This window comes from Lepus europaeus, chromosome 1, assembly GCF_033115175.1.
Source record: "Lepus europaeus isolate LE1 chromosome 1, mLepTim1.pri, whole genome shotgun sequence".
Lineage (NCBI taxonomy): Eukaryota > Metazoa > Chordata > Mammalia > Lagomorpha > Leporidae > Lepus > Lepus europaeus.
The window spans coordinates 3,486,400-3,505,686 of record NC_084827.1 but is presented as its reverse complement, the minus strand read 5'-3'; the positions used below and the strand labels follow the sequence as shown (position 1 = coordinate 3,505,686).

General features: G+C 43.8%; 1 protein-coding gene across 1 annotated transcript; it reads left to right on the top strand.

Annotated features, from left to right (window-relative positions):
• Positions 1-10,147: 10,147 nt before the first annotated feature.
• Positions 10,148-15,335, top strand: PRSS37 (serine protease 37). Its single transcript, XM_062194594.1, has 5 exons — positions 10,148-10,181; positions 11,708-11,849; positions 13,051-13,304; positions 14,502-14,638; positions 15,189-15,335. Exons 1-5 carry the CDS (start codon positions 10,148-10,150, stop codon positions 15,333-15,335), a joined length of 714 nt encoding a protein of 237 aa, XP_062050578.1.
• The last annotated feature ends 3,952 nt before the right edge of the window (positions 15,336-19,287 follow it).

The following is a 19,287-nucleotide window of genomic DNA, read 5'->3' as shown; positions in this document are numbered from 1 at the left end:
TTTGATGCTATAACTAGTACTCAAACAGTATGTTTCACTTTGTGTGTCTATGTGGGTGCAAACTGTTGAAATCTTTATACTAAACTGATCTTCTGTATATAAAGAGAATTGAAAATGAATCTTGATGCAAATGGAAGGGGAGAGGGAGCGGGAGAGGGGAGGGTTGCGGGTGGGAGGGAAGTTATGGGAGGGGAAAGCCACTGTAATCCATAAGCTGTACACTGGAAATTTATATTCATTAAATAAAAGTTAAAAAAAAAAGAAATTAAATTAAAAGAGAAACCTAAAATATATTAAAAATGAAAGATTATTTATATATTTATAACAAAAATGTCACAATTTTTAAACTTTCTAATCAAGGCCTTAAACCACAATTCTAAAATAAAAATTTCTGATATAAAAAAATAAAGAAAATACATTTTTTGAATAACAAAAAAAGAAATCAAATAACCTAATAAGAAAATGGGTGAAAGGAACAGACACTTCACTGAAGAGAATATGCATGTGGTACATTAGCACATGGACAGATATTCAGCATCATTCACCAATGGGTAAAAGAACAATAACACTGCAGTGAGGGGCCGGCGCCACGGCACAGCAGGTAAAGCTGCTGCCTGCAGTGCCAGCATCACATATGGGCACAGATTCAAGTCCAGATTGGAGTCCTGGGGGCTGGCGGTTGCTGGCAGCTGCCCGCAGACCCAGTGGAAATGAAGAGGACATGTTTGCCTCACCTCAACTTACCCACAACAGTGCCTACTGCCCAACTGAGAGAGGGCACATAGAGACTGAACAACATGGTCTCGAATAAGCAGAGGGTCATAGAAGAAATCAAAGAATAACCAGAAACTTTCTGGAAACAAATGAAGACAACAGCACATCATGTCAAAACTTATGAGATAAAGCAAATGCAATGTTAACAGAGAAATTTATAGCAATAGGTGCCTACATAAATAAATTGGAAATGTCCCAAATAAATGAGCTAAATATCAATGCATCTCAAGGACCTAGAAAAACCACAACAAACCAAACCCAAAATTAGTAGGAGGAAAGAAATAATTAAAGTTAAGGAATAAATAAACAAATTGGAACAAAAAATACAGAAAATCAGTGAATGAGGATCTGTTTTTTTGGAAAAATAAACAAAATTGATATACCACTGGAGCAATTAACAAAAAAAAGAGGGAGAGGACATTAATCAATAAAATCAGAGGTGAAAAAGGAAATGTAACAACAGATACCACAGAAATAAAAAGAATCATCTTGAATTATTACAAAGAGGTGTAGCTAAGAAATCAGGAAACCTAGAAGAAATGGGTAGATTCTTAGACACATACAATATACCAAAACTGAGTCATAAAAATTGAAAACCTAAACAGACCAATAACCAAGGTGTATACTGAATCAGTAATAAAGGCCCTCCCAACAAAGAACAGCCCAAGACCAGATGGCTTCACTGCTGAGTTCTACCAGACAGTTAAAGGAGATGTAAATCCAATTCTTCTCAAACAATTCAAGACAGCTCTGAGAGAGAGGGAATCCTCCAAGACACTTTTTATGAAACTTACATCACCTGAATTCCTAAGTCATAAAATGATGCAACAGAGAAAGAGAACTACGGACCAATGTTCCTGATGAACATAGATGCAAAAATCCTCAACAAATTATTATGTAATCAAATCCAGCAACACATCAGAAAGATCATTTACCTGGACCAAGTGGGATTTATTCCTGGTATGTGGGGATGGTTCAAAATTCACAAATCAATAAATGTGATATATCACATCAATAAACTGAAGAACAAAACTACATGATTATCTCAAGATACAGAGAAAGCATTTGGTAAAATGCAACATCATTTCATTATGAAAACCTTAAGCAAATTGTGTATAGAAGGAATATTTCTCAACACAGTCAGGCAATTTATAACAAACAGATGGCCAGCATAAACAGAGAAAAGTTGGAAGAAGTCCCCCTAAGATTCAGAGCCAGACAAGGATGCCCATTCTCACCACTGCTATTTAATATGGTCCTGGAGATTTAGCCAGAGCCATTAAGCAAGAAAAACAAATCAAAAGATTACAATTTGAAAAGAACAAGTCAAACTATCCCTATTTGCAGATGACATGATCCTATAAACAGGGAATTCAAAAATATCCGCTGAGAGACTACTGGAACTCATAGAGAGTTTTGTAAAGGGGCAGGATTGTAAAGCCAACACAAAAAAATCAATAGCTTTTGTACACGCAGTCAATGTCATGGTTGAGAAATAACTTTTTTTTTTGACAGACAAAGTTAGACAGTGAGAGAGAGAGACAGAGAGAAAGGTCTTCCTTCCATTGGTTCACTCCCCAAATGGCTGCTCCGGCTGGCACGCTGCGCCAATACAAAGCCAGGAGCCAGGTGCTTCCTCCTGGTCTCCCATACAGGTGCAGGGCCCAAGTACTTGGACCATCCTCCACTGCCTTCCCAGGCCACAGCAGAGAGCTGCCTACAGACAGCGGAAGAGGAAGCAACCGGGACAGAATCCGGTGCCCTGACCGGGACTAAAACCTGGTGTGCCAGCACCACAGGTGGAGGATTAGCCAAGTGAGCCGCAGCACAGGCCAAGAAAGAACTTTTAAGATCAGCTCCATTCACAATAGCTCCAAAAAGAATCGGATACATTGGAATAAACTTAACCAAGGATATCAAAGATTTCTACAATGAAAATTACAAAACACTAAAGAAAGTAATAGAAAAAGACATTTAAAAATGGAAAAATCTTTCATGTTCATGGATTAGAAGAATCAGCATCATCAAAATGTCCATACTACCAAAAGCAATTTATAGATCCAATGCAATCCAAATCAAAATACCAACAATATTCTTTGCAGATTTAGAAAAAATTATATTAAAATTCATATGGAGACCCCGGTTACTAAACCAAACTTACACAACAAAAACAAAGCTGGAGGCATCACAATACCTCATTTCAAGACATACTACTGGGCAATTATAATCAAAACAGCCTGGTACTGACACAAAAACATACTTGTGGATGGATGGAATAGAATAGAAACTCCATAAAATGATCTATGCATCAACAGCCAACTTGACAAAGGAGCTAAAATCAATCCCTGGAGCAAGGATAGTCTCTTTAACAAATGGTGTTGGGGAAACTGGATCTCTACATGCAGAAGTAGGAAACTAAAGCCCTACTTTACACAAAAATCCACTCACAATGGATCAAAGGCCTAAATATACAACCCAATACCATCAAATCATTAGAAAACATTGGGGAAACTCTGCAAGACATTGGCACAGGCAAAGACTTCTTGGAAAAGACCCCAGAGGCACAGGCAATCAAAGCCAAAATTGACAAATGGGATTACATCAAGCTGAGAAGCTTCTGCACTGCAAAAGAAACACTCAGCAAAGATAAGTCAATTGACAGAATGGGAAAAATATTTGCAAACTATGCAGCTGATAAAGGGTTAACATCCAGAACTATAAATAGTTCAAGAAATTCAACAACAACAAAACAAATGATTGAGTTAAGAAATGAACAAAGGACTTGAACAGGCATTTTTCAAAAGAGGAAATTTAAATGGCCAGCAGACCATCAGGGAAATGCAAATTAAAACCACAATGTGGTTTCATTTCGCTCCAGTTAGAATGATTCCTATACAGAAGTCAACAAAAAACAAATGTTGGCAAGGATGTGCTGAAAAAGGTACCCTGGTCAATTTTTGGGAATGTGAACTTGCACAACCACTGTGGAAGACAGTATGGTGATACTTCAGAAATCTGACTGTAGACCTATCATATATTCCAGCCATCCCACTCCTGGAAATTTACCCAAACCAAAGAAATCAGTATATAAGAGTTTTCTGCACCTCCCCCCTCCATGTTCACTGCAGCACAATTCACAATAGCAAAGATATGGAATCAACCCAAATGTCCAACAACTATTGACTGGAAAAAGAATTGTGGTACATATACACTATGGAGTACTATTCAGCTGTTAAAAAAAAAGAAAGAAATACTGTCTTTTGCAGCAAAATGGTCACAACTGAAAACCATTATACTAGTGAAATAAACCAGTCCCAAAAAGACAGTATCACATGTTTTCCTTGATCCAAGGTAACAGAGTATCTGATATGTAATGTATTGGATTTAAATAGACATTTTGAGAATAAATGATTGTTTATCACCCTTGACTCTTCCATTGAGGAACAGTGTTTTGTTTTGTTTTGTTTTTTCTCGTCATACTATTTGTTGAACTCTCTTACTTAGTTAGGTTAACAATAAAATCTTTAAGTATATTGAAAATAGAGGCCAGCGCTGTGGCTCACTTGGCTAATCCTCCGCCTGAGGCACCGGCACCCCAGGTTCTAGTCCTGGTTGGGGCGCTAGGTACTAGTCCCAGTTGCTCCTCTTCCAGTCCAGCTCTCTGCTGTGGCCCAGGAGGGCAGTGGAGGATGGCCCAAGTGTTTGGGTCCCTGTACCCACATGGGAGACCGGGAGGAAGTACCCAGCTCCTGGCTTCAGATCGGCGCAGCACCGGCCATAGCGGCCATTAAGGGAGTAAACCAATGGAAGGAAGACCTTTCTCTCTGTCTCTCTCTCACTGCCTGTAACTCTCTCTCTCTCTGTCTCTCTCTCTCTCACTGTCTAACTCTGCCTGGCAAAAAATTAAAAAAAAAGAAAATAGATCATTGTAAAAATTGAGAGTGGGAATTTGAGAGGGAGGGGATAGAAGAGTTGTGACCATAGGTGGGAGGTAGGGTATGGGGGGGTAGTGCCTCTCTGTTCCTAAATATGTATATATGAAATGTATGAAACTTGTACAACAAATAAAATTTTTTTAAAAAGAATATGCTTCTATGATGGTGATAATGGTAATGGTGGCAGTAGTGGTAGTGGTGGTGGTAGTAGTGATTGTTTTATTACAGATTTATTATTGCACATGGTATTTTAAAACCAAGAAAGCAAAATATGTCCTGTCCTTTTGAAATTTACAACAATTCTGCCTTGTGGTATGCTATAAATTCTTTGTTTTTTTTAACTTTTATTTAATAAATATAAGTTTCCAAAGTACAGTTTTTGGATTACAGTGGCATTCCCCCCCCCATAACTTCCCTCCCATCTCCCGCTCTCTCTCCCATCCTATTCACATCAAGATTCATTTTCAATTATCTTTATATACAGAAGATTAATTTAGTATATATTAAGTACAGATTTCAACAGTTTGCACCCACACAGAAACACAAAGTGTAAAGTACTGTTTGGGTGCTGGTTATGTATGCTATAAATTCTTACACCTCCTTCCAGACTCTGACTACCATCCTTCCTTCTATTTTGCCTGCATTTTTCAGCCCAAGAACCTTATCAGTCATTCAGAGGAGGTCTTTTTATTGTTGTTGTTAAAGATTGATTTATTCACTCTTTACTTAATATATACTAAACTGATCTTCTGTATATAAAAAGAAATGAAAATGAATCTTGATGTGAATGGAAGGGGAGAGGGAGCGGGAAAGGGGAGGGTTGCAGGTGGGAGGGAAGTTATGGGGAGGGGGAAGCCATTGTAATCCATAAGCTGTACTTTGGAAATTTATATTCATTAAATAAAAGTTAAAAAAAAAGATTGATTTATTCACTTGAATTACAAAGAGGGAGAGGGGGAGAGGGAGAGAGGAGGAAAGAGAGAGAAAGAGAGAGAGAGAGAATCTTCCATTCACTGGTTCGCTCCCCAGTCACAATGGCCCACACCGGGCCATGCCAAAGCCAGGAGCCAGGAGCTCCATCCAGGTCTCCCACGTGGGTGCAGGGGCCCAAGCACTCGGGCCATCTTCCAGTGCCTTCCCAGGCACATTAGCAGGGAGCTGGATGGGAAATGGAGCAGCAAGGACTTGACCACTGCTCTGATATGGGATGCCAGAGTTGCAGGCATAACCCTCTGTGCCATAATGCCAGCCCCATCAGACCTGCTTTTAAGCCCTTAACAAAATGGTTTTAGTTCTGGTTATGATAGAGCCTGGACAGAAAAGAGGGATTAGTATACTTTCCATTTCCCAAATTGTCCGGAGCCTAAACCGCCAACTCTCCCTCTCCAACACAGCACCACAGCCTCCTCCCCAGGACAGTACAAACCAACCTGACAAAGAGATGCCTCAGTCACTCACCAGTCAGCACAAACAAGGTAGATAAGATGAAGAACTTCATCTTGACACCTGAATCCTGTCTGGAGGATAAAGCTGCCGAGGGAATGAACAGGCACAGCACGTGGACAGGATCGATATCCTGCTTGCAGATTCTGAACACATGAGAAGGTGCAGGTGGGAGGACCGGAAATGAAAATCTACAGAAATCGGCCACCTAGAGGTCTGTCCTTCCCATCCCGACTCGGTGGAGAACGATGTCCAGCACAGCACACAGCTGCTCGCGCTCTCAGTCAGCAGTTCTGATAACCTCGTGCTTACTGACACCTGGCTTAGGAATCAGAGCTTTAGCCTCCTTATTTAGGAAAAAGCCTTCCAAAGCAGGAGCCGGGAGAAGCTTCTGTGGAGTCACGTCTGTGTGTCAGAGTGAGTCGAGTGCCACCCCTCCGGCCTCTCACTTCCTGTCTCTGGCTCCTTCCCTGCACGGTGTGTGTGGCACCCTCCTCCTCCAGATGTCCCATTGACTTCCTCCTTCCCTCTCAGCGGGCCAGGTGGGTCTCCACCCCTCTGTGTGACACCCACTCCCCACCCCTTTATGTATGTCAGTCACTCCCACTCCTCTTCAGGATAGCTTTACTTGCACAGGTTATATCTCGTAACAACATGGTTTTGAACTGAGCCCAGCCAATGTCAGTATCAGTAGCTGTCGTTGTATCTCTCCAACCAGTCACTGCATTCCCCTTGCTGACATGTCTTTTCCCCTTCCTTTCTCTGTAGTTGCCATTTTCAAATTAAATAATTGAATTTTGGTGGCAAAATACATCAAGTATATATGTTATACCAAGGAAAAAAAATCAATGAGGATGTTTTTAATAATACAATGTTAGATGCAGTAGCTCTAGAAATCAGAGATGCTCTGTGGAATGTGACCGGGGACAAACAGAAGCATATGTACGTGGAATCTACAGCACTTAATAGGTAAAGAAGTTAAGATCAAAACATTTGCCAATATATGAGGAAACATTGAATATCTCACACACAGACACACACACACACACACACCCTGAAGCAGCAATAGGAGTCTAGAGTTGTTTTTTTTTTTTAAGAGAAGCTTTAAATAAAATGTTCGTATCAATATTAGTATCCTTAAAAAAAAGTGGGGGGTGGGGGGGAACAGTGGTACAGACCGGCTAAAGGAAGCATTCAGAGGCTAAAGTCATTAATATTGAAACAAGAAAGTCTGCTCTTGGGAAGACTTTCTAGGCCCAGATACAACTGTGTACGGTGGGTAGATGAGTAGATGAGAGGTGGGCACAGAGGAGACAGGACTGCAGGGTGGCTCCGAAGGGGTGGAGGAGGGAGGGAGTGCCGCCAGTGATGCTTGAGGACTGGACTTTCTTCCGAGGTAATACAGAACGATGGAAAAGCTTTAAGCAGGAAATAAATATCTTTCTACATTATAGAAAAATTACTATCCTGAGCAAAATACAGAATGTCATCTTGAGGAATGACTGAGAGGTACAAATGTTACCAAAAGCTCGGTTCCTGTCCTCGCGGCCAAATCCAAACAAGGACAAAACTGAGTGAGGAGGGAGATAACGTAACCTACTGATAGAGGAGAGGCAGCAGGTCAGCAAGCTCAAGATCTACCACCTCCTTCGGTGAGGACGGCATGGGTTTTTAGAAACCAGAGAGGAAGCTGGGCTGCAAGTCAGGTGCTGAAGCCGGTTGTAGGTCTGATGGCAGGGTATCCCAGACATCGGTGTAGTTCCCAGGGACACTGGCTTGATGGTTTGACCTCAGCATGAGGAGGGATTAGCAGGGTGTTCTGGAAAACCAGACCGCTGCAAATGCCATTTGGCTGGGATCTGAAAGAGGCAAGGTACTTTACTAAGGGACTCCAGGGTGTCATTATTCAGGATGAGCCCGTGCTTACTGTGTGCTTAGTTATTTGATCCTCTTTACATTCTGTTACAACAAATTGAACCCTCTGTTCATGCTGCTGGGGCGGGGCTGGATTACTCTGCAAATTTCACTGACTTTCTCAAGGCCAGTCTCTGGCACTTACAAGCGAGCATTATTTAATCTGTGGGAATAAACACTCCAAGTAGTCACAGACTTGGTAGTCCTCAGAATATGAAAGAGAAAAGAAAGATGTGCTTGGTCTGGTTACACACCTATGAGTACAAGGGAGACAAAACTATGGACAGGATCAGGCTGCTCACAACGAGAAGGAAAAGATGTGGCTAGATCAAAAGGTTCTTGGAAATGCAATAGACTTCAGGATTTAGTGGTAAGAAAAACAGAAGTCAAACAATTGAAGGACAGAGTTGTTCCTGAAAAATAAAGAATACAGGCCCAAGAATTAATTTAAAAGCCTAGAGGAATGAAGATTTTTATTTTAATCTGCCACATTTCGGGGGCTGGAGGAGCTGTATATATCCTGTTTTCCAGCAGGTGACTGCATATGCGACCAGAAGTCTGATCTGCACTTATCATTGGGAATTCATAGACAGACAGTAGTCCCCAGTGCTAACCTCCTCTAGAGAGCTAGTGGTCCCGCTTCTCTGTTCTCAGACCTCACACTTCAAAACCAAGCCACAGATCCCTCTCTGACCCACAATCTATGAAAACTCGGGAAAACAACGCCAGAGAAAAGTCTTTTCCAACTGTTCTTCTGTCCCACTCCGATACACAGGAAAGTCCCCACAACTGCACCCTGTCTTCCAAACTTAAGTACATCTCACAATCCAGCCTGATCCCCAGCACGCCTCTGGGCCTGCTGTGAGGTTCAGGGGAGTCTGCGCTGTGCCATTCATTCCACGCGGCAAGGGATTTGTACAAATCTGCAATATCCATGCCGGCTGATTGGCTGTGGTCTGGACGACATGGCTGACAAGTGCAGGCTTCTAGTGGCAAAACCTGGGTTCAACTTCTTGTCTTCTACCATGTGTCACTGGGGAAATCACTTAAATTCTGCCTTAGGTCCATTACCCATAGATCAGGAAAGATAAAAAAGAGATATCGGCCCCAGTTGTGGCCTTGGGATGAGAGCATGAGTTTAACAAAGTATAAGGGGTTTATATGAAGTAGTAACTCATTTTAGATCTCTAACCTTACATAAAATCAGCCCTGATAAATCAGCTTGGTGCCTGGGGTTCCATAGTGTTTGATGGATGTTAGCGGCTAGGGTTAGCACGCTGTTTCTTGGTGAAGTGTGCTTGCAAGCATCCAGGCATGGCTGAGGCAGTGTATTCACAGTGGGAAAGCTTTGCAGCACGTAAGCAGAGTCTAGAAGGACTCCCCTCTGAATTCTCCCAGACACGCAGACCCTAGATACGTAAACCATCCAGAAGGTAAACTGCTGCGATAACCGCTCCAGGAGAGACTTCTCCTGTCTTCACTTCTCTACCTCAGGGCCACTGGCTCAGGACAGGACCAAGGGTGATGACGACCGAGTGATGGAACAGTGACCAAAGGCAAAGGTAATGCTAGTGTCATAAAGATGGGAGGGGCCGAGGACAGAATAAGTAGCCAGTCAGGGGTCCAGAGCACACCTCCAGGACACTGTCTCCATGAGCTAAGGTGAAGAGTTCTGTCCTCCACAACCCTGGCCTCAGAAACGTGGGGGCGAGATAAGTCGACAGCTCCTTTTTCCACAGAGAACTGAACTCGCTCCAATCACCTGGGCCTTTAAGAATGGCAGAGAGAGGGGCCCAGACCAGGAATATAAGCAATTAAGCTGCCTTTTCCTCTCATGAAAGGCCCCAGTAGAAACTGAGTCCCCCACCATCCCTGGAGCAGAGAGCCTCCATTTGTCCATTTGGAGATGGCTCCACTCATCTCCCTGCCCTGAGTATGCCTAATGCCACTTTCCAATCCCAAGTGCCTCATTCCTATCCATCTCCACCAATTCTAGGAGGCGTTCTTGAGACGACTTGAGCTGAGGGCTCCACACTCTGCTGCTGCTCTTCTTCGACATATCACAGGGAAACCAGACCACCATGAAATTTACGTTCTATCTGTGTATCCTTGCTGGTGAGTGTCTGACACCTTCCACTTGGTCCTGTAAGTCAACAGCTAATGCAGGATTGGGCGAGACGGAGGTAGAACGTGTGAAGGGTGCAGAAGAGTCACAGAACACTGTCATGAGCAGAATTAGGGGCTCTCCCCCTTAGATCCCACCCAACGTCTTCCAGGACAGGTTGAGTCCCTTCTTCTAGTCCCAAGTACTGGGGTGGGTTATGGCACACACTTGTCCTGGAGAGTCCTCAGCAGTGAGTGTATTAAAAATGGGTACCTCACCACCCTCTGGGCAAGTCCTAGTGTGGTTTCTAGGCTAGAAACTGATACTGAAACTTCAGATACTCAGAATGTAGGGGCTAGAGAAGGTGGAAAGAGGAGATCACATTGCCTTCCATTCCTACGCTCTTCTGATGGCAGAACTTGTGGATGACATCGCTCATCACCCCCTGTCGGCCTAGGCTCTACCACATATTACCTGTGTGAGATTGGGAAAGCTACTTAATTCACCCTTGTTTCAGTTTTTTCAGCCAAAATGGTGCACTTAATACCTATATTATGCAGTTGTAGAGATTCAATAAATCAATATAAAGTACTTAGAGTCATGCCTGATATCGAGCTCGGTCTCTTGCCCTATTAAAACCTCCACCTTTCCCCCTTGGGATTTCTAATTATGGTATCACACAGAGAACATTGTGGTGAATTTAAGGCACTGTTTGGGGAGTATTAACCAAATTACCCAAATCAGACAAGACACAGCAATGCTTTATTTCTGACACTAGATTTGGCCTCCTTCCCCTTTATTCTCTAGAGTTTTCCTTTTAACAATTCATTTATGAGATGTATCTTCATATTAGAAATTTGAAAATTTTCTAAGTAGGGAAAAAATCCTTCATTCAGAATCCCACCCCATCAATACATGCTGCAAATACTTTGAATGTATCACCACATATAATAAATTAATGTTTATTTCAATGATATATTTTTGCTTGTTGTTCTAAGAAAAATATATTGAAATATACAGTTTATTTTTTAAATTAAGGAAGCTCCTTTGCTGTTTGATATTTCTTATAAGTACAATTTTAAATATATATGATGTTCTACTTATCATGTGCAACTGTTTTTCAATGCCCAACATTACCATATCAGACATTCATGTTTCTAATTCAACTCTTAAAAATAGTGCTCAACTAACACACTTATTCAAAATCTTTATCTAGATTTGATAATTTCTGTAAAATATATTCTTTGGTTGGAATTATGAGGTCACAGTTGATAATTCCTGATGACTTTTCAAAAAGTTTGAATCAGTTTACAAGCAGTAAATTCAATTGTTTCTCATTACTTTATTAGATTGTTAATAATAACCAAGGAAATATTATTATGATAGTTGTTATATATAACATCATGTTAATTTATATTCTTATTGAGAAAAAAAAGTGTCAAATAGTCACATTTCCTGGCCAGTTGGTGACTTCTTTAAAACTGTGCATACTTTTCAACTTGGAAATTGGTGACTTCTTTTCCAATTGTTTTCCCAGGGGCATCTTTCTTTGCTCACTCATCTGTGCAGAAAGAAGACCCTGCTCCCTACTTGGTATACCTCAAATCTCACTTTAATCCTTGTGTGGGTGTCCTCATCAAAACTGATTGGGTTCTAGCCCCAGCTCACTGCTACTTACCGTGAGTACTGGGCATCCCCCACCCCCAAAACAGCTCCTGTTCCTTCTACAGCAGTGATTCTCAAAGGGACCAACCTCCTTCCAGGGTATATTGGGCAATATCAGAGATGTTTCCAGCTATCACAACTGGAGAACAGTGCCCCGGGCTTCTAGTGGGCATAGGCTGGAGCAAGGGTACTCCCAAACATGGCACATTGCACAGCACAGTCCCTTACAAGAAACACTGTCCCCCAAAATGCCAATAGTGCCACTGCTGAGGAACTCTGTGCTATACATTATACCTTCTCAGTCCCCTACAACTTTTTCAAGTGTTTCTTCTTTTCCTGGCAATTTGACCACATTTCATCAGAGTCCAGAGATAACTGATAATGGACTCAACTTGGGTGAATTAAAGAGAGTTTTTAAAAGAGCTAATTGTAAGGATATGGTGATGTCCTGGGGAAAATGCAAAGACTAGTTCTGTACTCCCAGGATCAGTGTCACAAAAATTCAGTGACTGCCTCTAGAAAGAGTGGTTTCCATGGAGAGAAACAGAGAAACTGACTCCTACATGGAGACACAATATAATAGGAACAGTAACCTTTGTCAAGTGACACAGGCAATCTGTGGCAATACTGCAAGCACAGGGCTGAGAGGGTAAATACTCCAACCTCACCTTTCTCCCTTCAGTTATCTCTGGTGCTTCCTGTTGACCAAAACCCAATAGGTAGTCAGAGGACAAAAGAGACCATTGATTTAATCCACATAAAGTCAACTTCCTGAAGTCCACAGCAATGTGGAGGGGCATTGTCAATGGGCTTAGTGAGACAAGCAGGAACTATCCAACACTGAAGTCATTCTATCCCCAGTCCTCATCAAAAAGGAAATTGTCCAATTTGATAGGCTGCGGAGGACGGAAAATTTCTTAGGCGTGCATTATTTTTCTCTACACTCCATTGAGTACACTACAGGAAAATATGGTGGTTAAGGGCTCCACCACTCACTGAATGACTATAGGTAAATTACTCCTATGTGCCCCCGTTTTTCGTCTGTAAAATGGGAATCAAAATAGGATCCACTGCATAGACTTATTGTGAGTTAAATTAGATAATCCAGATCAAGCACTGGTCACTTGTACGTGGCTTATTGTAACATTCAGTACCTTAGCCATGAAGAAGAAGAAGATGATGATGGTCATTATTTCTAACCCCTTCATCCTCCAGAAATCTGAAAGTGATGCTGGGAAACTTCAAGAGCAGAGTCAGAGACGGCACAGAGCAGACAATTAACCCTATCCAGATTATCCGTTATTGGAACTATAATGACACCTCCCCCCAGGATGACCTCATGCTCATTAAACTGGCCAAGCCTGCCACCCTTAACCACAAAGTCCAGCCCCTTGCCCTTGCCACCAGCAACATCCGGCCAGGAACCGTCTGTCTGCTGTCAGGTTTGGACTGGAGCCAGGAGAACAGTGGTGAGTGTCCCTCTCCCAAGTAGATCACGGCTGTCAGGCACCTGTGAGTAGGAGACCCGTGTCCTCGGGTGGTATGCAGAAGAGGGGAGGGGAGGGAGTGAAGACCCACAGCATGCGCTACAGGAGTGGCCTGGCACAGAGACCTTCCTACAAGTCCAGGGTTTCTTCTCCCCATTTGTCTAAGCTTCTTCGGGAGCCACCAGGCCACCTGACAGTACACAGAGGCCATACCAATCCTGATTGTCACATGCACAAGTCACATCATATCCCATATCCACACATGTCACATGCAAAGGACTTGTTCCTTTCAGCTTCTTATTCCTCCCTGACCAGACACGAACCAGAAAGAAAACTCTACATTTTAAAGAGACACACAGACTCGCTCAAAAACTTCAAACTGGTGTCCTCACTGTTAAGCCACAGCCTGCAACACTGGCATCCCCTATGGGCACCGGTTGAAGTCCCAGCTGTTCCACTTCCATTCCAGCTCCTTGCTAATGTCCTGGGAAAACAGCAGAGGATGGCCCAAGTCCTTGGGTCCCTGCACCCATGTGGGAGACTTGGAGGAAGCTCCTGGCTCCTGGCTTCAGCCTTGCCCAGCCCAAGTCATTGTGGCCATCTGGGGAGTGAACCATCTCTCCTTTCTCTTTCTGCCTCTCCTTCTGTCTCTGTGTAACTCTGACTTTCAAATAAATAAATCTTTGAGAAAAACTGAGGACTAATTTTCATAACCATACTTAAGTTAATTTCTTCTCTTTTTCTCCTTTTTTACAAATATTTATTTACTTATATACTTATTTTAAAGGCAAAGCAATGGGGGTAGAGAGAGACAGAGACAGAGAAAGAGATCTTCTGTCTACTGGTTCACCCACCAAATGGCCACAACAGGCCAAAGCCAGGAGCCAGCAACTCCATCTGGGTCTCCCACAGGAGTGGCCAGGCACTTGGACCATCATCTTTTACCTTCCCAGGTACATTAGAAGGGAGCTGAATTGGAAGCAGAGCAGCCAGGATTCTAACCAGCGTGCCCATATAGGACGCCAGTGTCACAAGTGGTGGCTTAACCCACTGAGCCACAGTACCAGCCCCCTTTTCTCATCCTTTAAAAGCAAACATAAAAGGGCTCCAGTTGAAGGCGAGTGGTGGGTAGATGGATTACATAACGAGTGTGATTCTTTTATCCCCGTCTTCCTTCAGGCAGACATCCTGACCTACGGCAGAACCTGGAGGCCCCGGTGATGTCTGACAAAGAGTGCCAAAAAACCGAACAAGGGAGAAACCACAGGAACTCCTTGTGTGTTAAATTTATCAAAGTATTCAGCAGAATTTTTGGGGTAATCTTTTCTCTATATTCACCTTCATTTACTTGCATGTGCCCACTTAACCTCACCATAAAATATTATTTTTAATTTCCAAATATTTTTCGTGAATTTATAGGTGTGCAGCTACGAAGCCACCATTGTTTGTTCAGTAACTGACTCTCCTCTCCAAGTATCTTTATTCGTTAACAAGGATCATGTTAATACTCTAGTTAATAACACTCTGTTAGGTGCCCATTCTCGTAGCTGCAAGTGAAACTGGGAAGACAGGCATGAGTTAATAAAAACGCAAACTTTTCACAAACAGAAACTGGCTCAAACATTTGAAATAATGAGATGTGACACGTCTCACAGAGCCTGTTCTTTGGCTCTCTCAGGATCGCACAAGGCTGTGACAGCCACTCTAGGGGAAGAAGCCAAGCACCCTGCCCCAGTCACTGCTCTTCTCATGACACACACACTGCTTCTAGGCGAGGCTCCCTCAGGTCGGGGACTAGGGGCAGGTTCCTGTGAGGAAAGGATCTGATCTCTCCCTCCCTCCCTCCCTCCGCACGACCTCGGGTAGGAGGTGGCTGTCGCTACTGTCCTCTGCAAGAACAAACTCCAGGGAATCGAGGTCGGTCACTTCATGGGAGGGGACGTCGGCATCTACACCAACGTTTACAAATACGTGTCCTGGATTGAGACAACCACTAAGGACAAGAAACACTGAGACCGCACTTCTCCCTCTGCACCTGCCGGCTCTGCTTTTAACAAAACAGGCTCATACTCTCCCTACCCTCGAAATAAATCTCCAAATTAAAATCTCTGGGTACAGGAGACCAGTAGCCTTGATTTTCTTGTTTCTGTGTCTGCTTGCGTTCTGTGATGATGTAAAGAACCAACAGCAAGCAAAAGAAGTTACTACACTGGACTGGGTTACATTGATAAACTCTTACAACGTTCATAAGCAAACCTTTGGAGTTCTTTTATCCCCGTTTTACAAATGAGAAAATTGAGACTAAAAAGGGTGACTTAACATTACTCATAGCTTGGGGGGGGGGTATAAGAGCCTAGAATGGAACCCAGAGAGTCAAATTTTAAATTCCGTCATGCCGATCTCCTGAAAACCATGGGGTAGTCCAAGAATTCACGAGGGATGCTGTCTCCTACTTCCCTGTTACTCTCCCCTTTCAAAGGGCTGAAGATGCTCACTGTGGCTGAGGCCTCAGCACTGGAATAGGCTCAGTTACGTTCAGGGCTGCATTGACTGCAGCATGCTGTAGAGAGAGCCAGTGGGACAGTGGGGAATGTAAAACTCCAGGACGGGCTTAACAACCGTAAGTCAAAGCCAAGAGGAATGCCTCCAGGGCGAGTGAAGATGTCATCCCCTAGACCCAGGGAAGGAAGACCCACACCGCACCAGCCAGCCTGATACAGAGATGGCTGGGGAAGAGGCAGAGGGCACAGCTGGGTAGCCACGGATCACGACTAAATACAGGCAGAAAGGCAGGTGCCAGCTCCCAGCTGGTAGAGCACGGCTATAGACCGCGTGCTGTGTGCACTGGAGATTTGTATGCTGAATCCGAATCCCCAGAGTCCTGGTGTCTGGGGTTGTGGCACAGCAGGTTAAGCCGCCACCTGTAATGCTGCCATCTCTTATCCCAAGTGCCTTTTAGGTTTCCATTCCACTTCCAATCCAGCTCTCTGCTGATGTCCCTGGAAAAGCAGTGGAAGATGGTCAAAGTGCCTGGGCCCCTGCCACCCATTGGGAGACCTGGATGGAACTCCAGGCCCCTGGCTTCAGCCTAGCCCAGCCCTGGCCATGGCAGCCATTTGGGGAGTGAACCAAATGGAAGATACCTCTCCCTCCCTCTCTCCCTCCTCCCCCCTCTATAACTCTTCCTTTCAAATAAATATACCTTTTTTTTAAATGAAGGTATTTAGAGTTGGGGACTTTGAGAGGTGAATGGAATCAGTGCCTATAGAGGCCCCAGAGAGCTGCCTTCTACCCTGTGCATGTATGACATGGATAGAGCAGTCTATAAACCAGGAAGCAGGCTCTCATCAGACACTGCATCTGATGGTGGCTTCATCTTGAATTGTCCAGCTCCCAGAACCACAACTGCCCATAAGAAACCACTCTACACTGTTAGAGCAGCTTAAACAGTCTGAGAGAAGCACCTCTCTAGATGTCTCAAGCATAGCGGTGACAGAGGGACTCTCTATACCCAGGAGACTGGGACATGCAGGACAAGCACTGGCAGAGTAACCCCCCAGCAGGTGAAGAGTCATACACCATCCTTGGTAATCCTTTATTTCTTTTTTTATAGAGGGAAGGGAGTATTTTCTATTCTCTTGGTTTATAGTGCAATCTACACTGTAATGAGTCTTGCACTGGTCAGAATGGTGACCCTGCAAAGGTGTCTGTTATAATCCTGTGAAAATGTAATCAGATGTAATTATGGCTATGGACCTCGATTTGCAGAAAGTGTCCTGGATTATCTCAAGTCACCGGTGCAATCACAGCACCCTTAGATGCAGAAAAGGAAGGGTAAAGGTTTGGTTGGAGAGCTGCAACAACAGAAGAGGCAGGATATAGGCACAGCATGGAAAGGACTTCACCTTCACGGCAGGCTTTGCAAATGAAGTAAGGGGCAACAAGATGAAGAATGTGAGCAGTGAGCAGTCTCCAGGGGCTGGAAGAGGCCTTCAGCCGAGGGCTGGCAGGGAAATGGAGACTTTACTGAATTCTGCCAAAAACCTGAATGACCAGGAAATGGGCTCTCCACAGAAGAGAGCACAATTCTGCTGACACCTTGACTTTAGCCCAGTGAAATCTTGACCTACAATCTAGACCTTGTACTTCTGACCTACAGTACCATTAAGATAATAAGGTTGATCACATTAAGCTGCCTGTAATAATCCGTTACAGCAACCACAGAAAACTCATAAATCCACATATATAAAAAGAACAACTTCTCATAATGGGAGGATGGCCCAAGTGCTTGGGCCCTGCACCCGCATGGGAGACCAGGAGGAAGCACCTGGCTCCTGGCTTCGGATCGGCACAGCGCGCCAGCCATAGTGGCTATTTGGTGGGTGAACCAATAGAAGGAAACCTTTCTCTCTGTCTCTCTCTCTCACTGTCTAACTCTGCCTGTCCAAAAAAAAAAAAAAAAAAAAAAAAGACACGCAGAGGCTCCCAGTTGCCCTGGGAATAAATTATAATTATCAGACTGGCATCCAGCCTTCCTGACACTCCCTGCTCACCCTCTTCGTCACATGGCATTGCTTCCTGACTATGTCAAATGAGAACCTTAGGACAAAAGAATGCCAGATGGAAACGTAAACAGCCCGAAGTAAGTTGGAAACATGGTCAAACAAAGCAAAATTACATCCTTTGAAGAAAAACGGAAACATTTGCATGAGCTGGAGTCAAATTTTCAAGCATTAAATGTGCAGGCAGTAATGTTACAGTCTGGAGAATTTTCCTCTTCTCCCAGGCGCCTATATGGTACACAAGGACAAAGCACACTAATCGCTATCCAAGGACCCCTCTTGGACTTCTCCCTCAATGTCTGCAGCCCCATTAGCGTGCTGCCCTGCCGGCACAGCATGGACTCAGGGGCTAATTCACCAAGACTGCTCTGCCCGAGTGTGGCTGCACTAGCTCTGCTCCTCTCTCCACTCCTGGCTCCTACACCTGGGCTATCCTTGCTCTCTCCTGGCGGGAGATGTCAGTTGATCTTCCCTGATATGACTGTATTGGTCTCAATCTTCACCCTCTCCAAAGATCTGTTGGAGACTACATTATGCCGTAGACAGCTTATTGCCTTGGCAAGTTTACTCCAAAATAGAAAAACATGCACTTCAAATGGGGTGCAGGTGGGTCATCTATGTCTATCATCATCATCATCGTCATCTAGAAGTTCTCCTCGTCTCATTCCAGAGAGCCACAGGGTCAGACTTTCACCTACAGCCTGGAAAGCTACCTAGCAGCCAGAGAGTTCCGTGACAAAGTCTACCTTGTTCATTTGCATAAACTGAAAAAACAGAAGAAGGTAAGCTACCATTTTTTGAACATCTACTATATACAGACACTCTGATAGAGATATTTCTGACATATGTCATACTATTCAAGGGGGAGTTATAGTACTGATTTTCTTAAAATTTCTCAAAAGAAAAGGATATTTAGTGATTTGTTCAAGGCCATACAATTAGTAAATGGCAGAACACGGATACAAACCTTGGTCAGACTGATTCCAAAGACTGTATCATAGCCCTCGTGATTTTCCATAACTACATTTCTTTTGTGGTTGTTGTTTTAAAGATTTATTTATTCTACTTGAAAGTCAGAGTTACACACAGAGAGAAGGAGAGGCAGAGGCAGAGGGAGAAGGAGAGAGAGGGAGAGAGGGAGAGAAAGAGAGAGGGGGGTGGTCTTCCATCTGCTGGTTCACATCCATTTGGCTGTAACGGCCAGAGCTGTTCCAATCCAAAGCCAGGAGCCAGGAGCTTCCTCGGGGTCTCCCACATGGGTGCAGGGGCCCAAGGACTTGGGCCATCTTCTACTGCTTTCCCAGGCCATAGCAGAGAGCTTGATTGGAAGAGTGGCAGCTGGGACTTGAACCAGCACCCATATGGGATGCCGGCACTGCAGGCGGTGGCTTTACCCACTATGC

Bases quoted from the DNA above. Each gene is read 5' to 3' on its own strand.
- PRSS37 (XM_062194594.1), top strand. From the start codon at position 10,148: ATGAAATTTACGTTCTATCTGTGTATCCTTGCTG. The intron at 10,182-11,707 runs GTGAGTGTCTGA...TTGTTTTCCCAG, and splicing joins CTATCTGTGTATCCTTGCTG to GGGCATCTTTCTTTGCTCAC. The intron at 13,305-14,501 runs GTGAGTGTCCCT...GTCTTCCTTCAG, and splicing joins CTGGAGCCAGGAGAACAGTG to GCAGACATCCTGACCTACGG.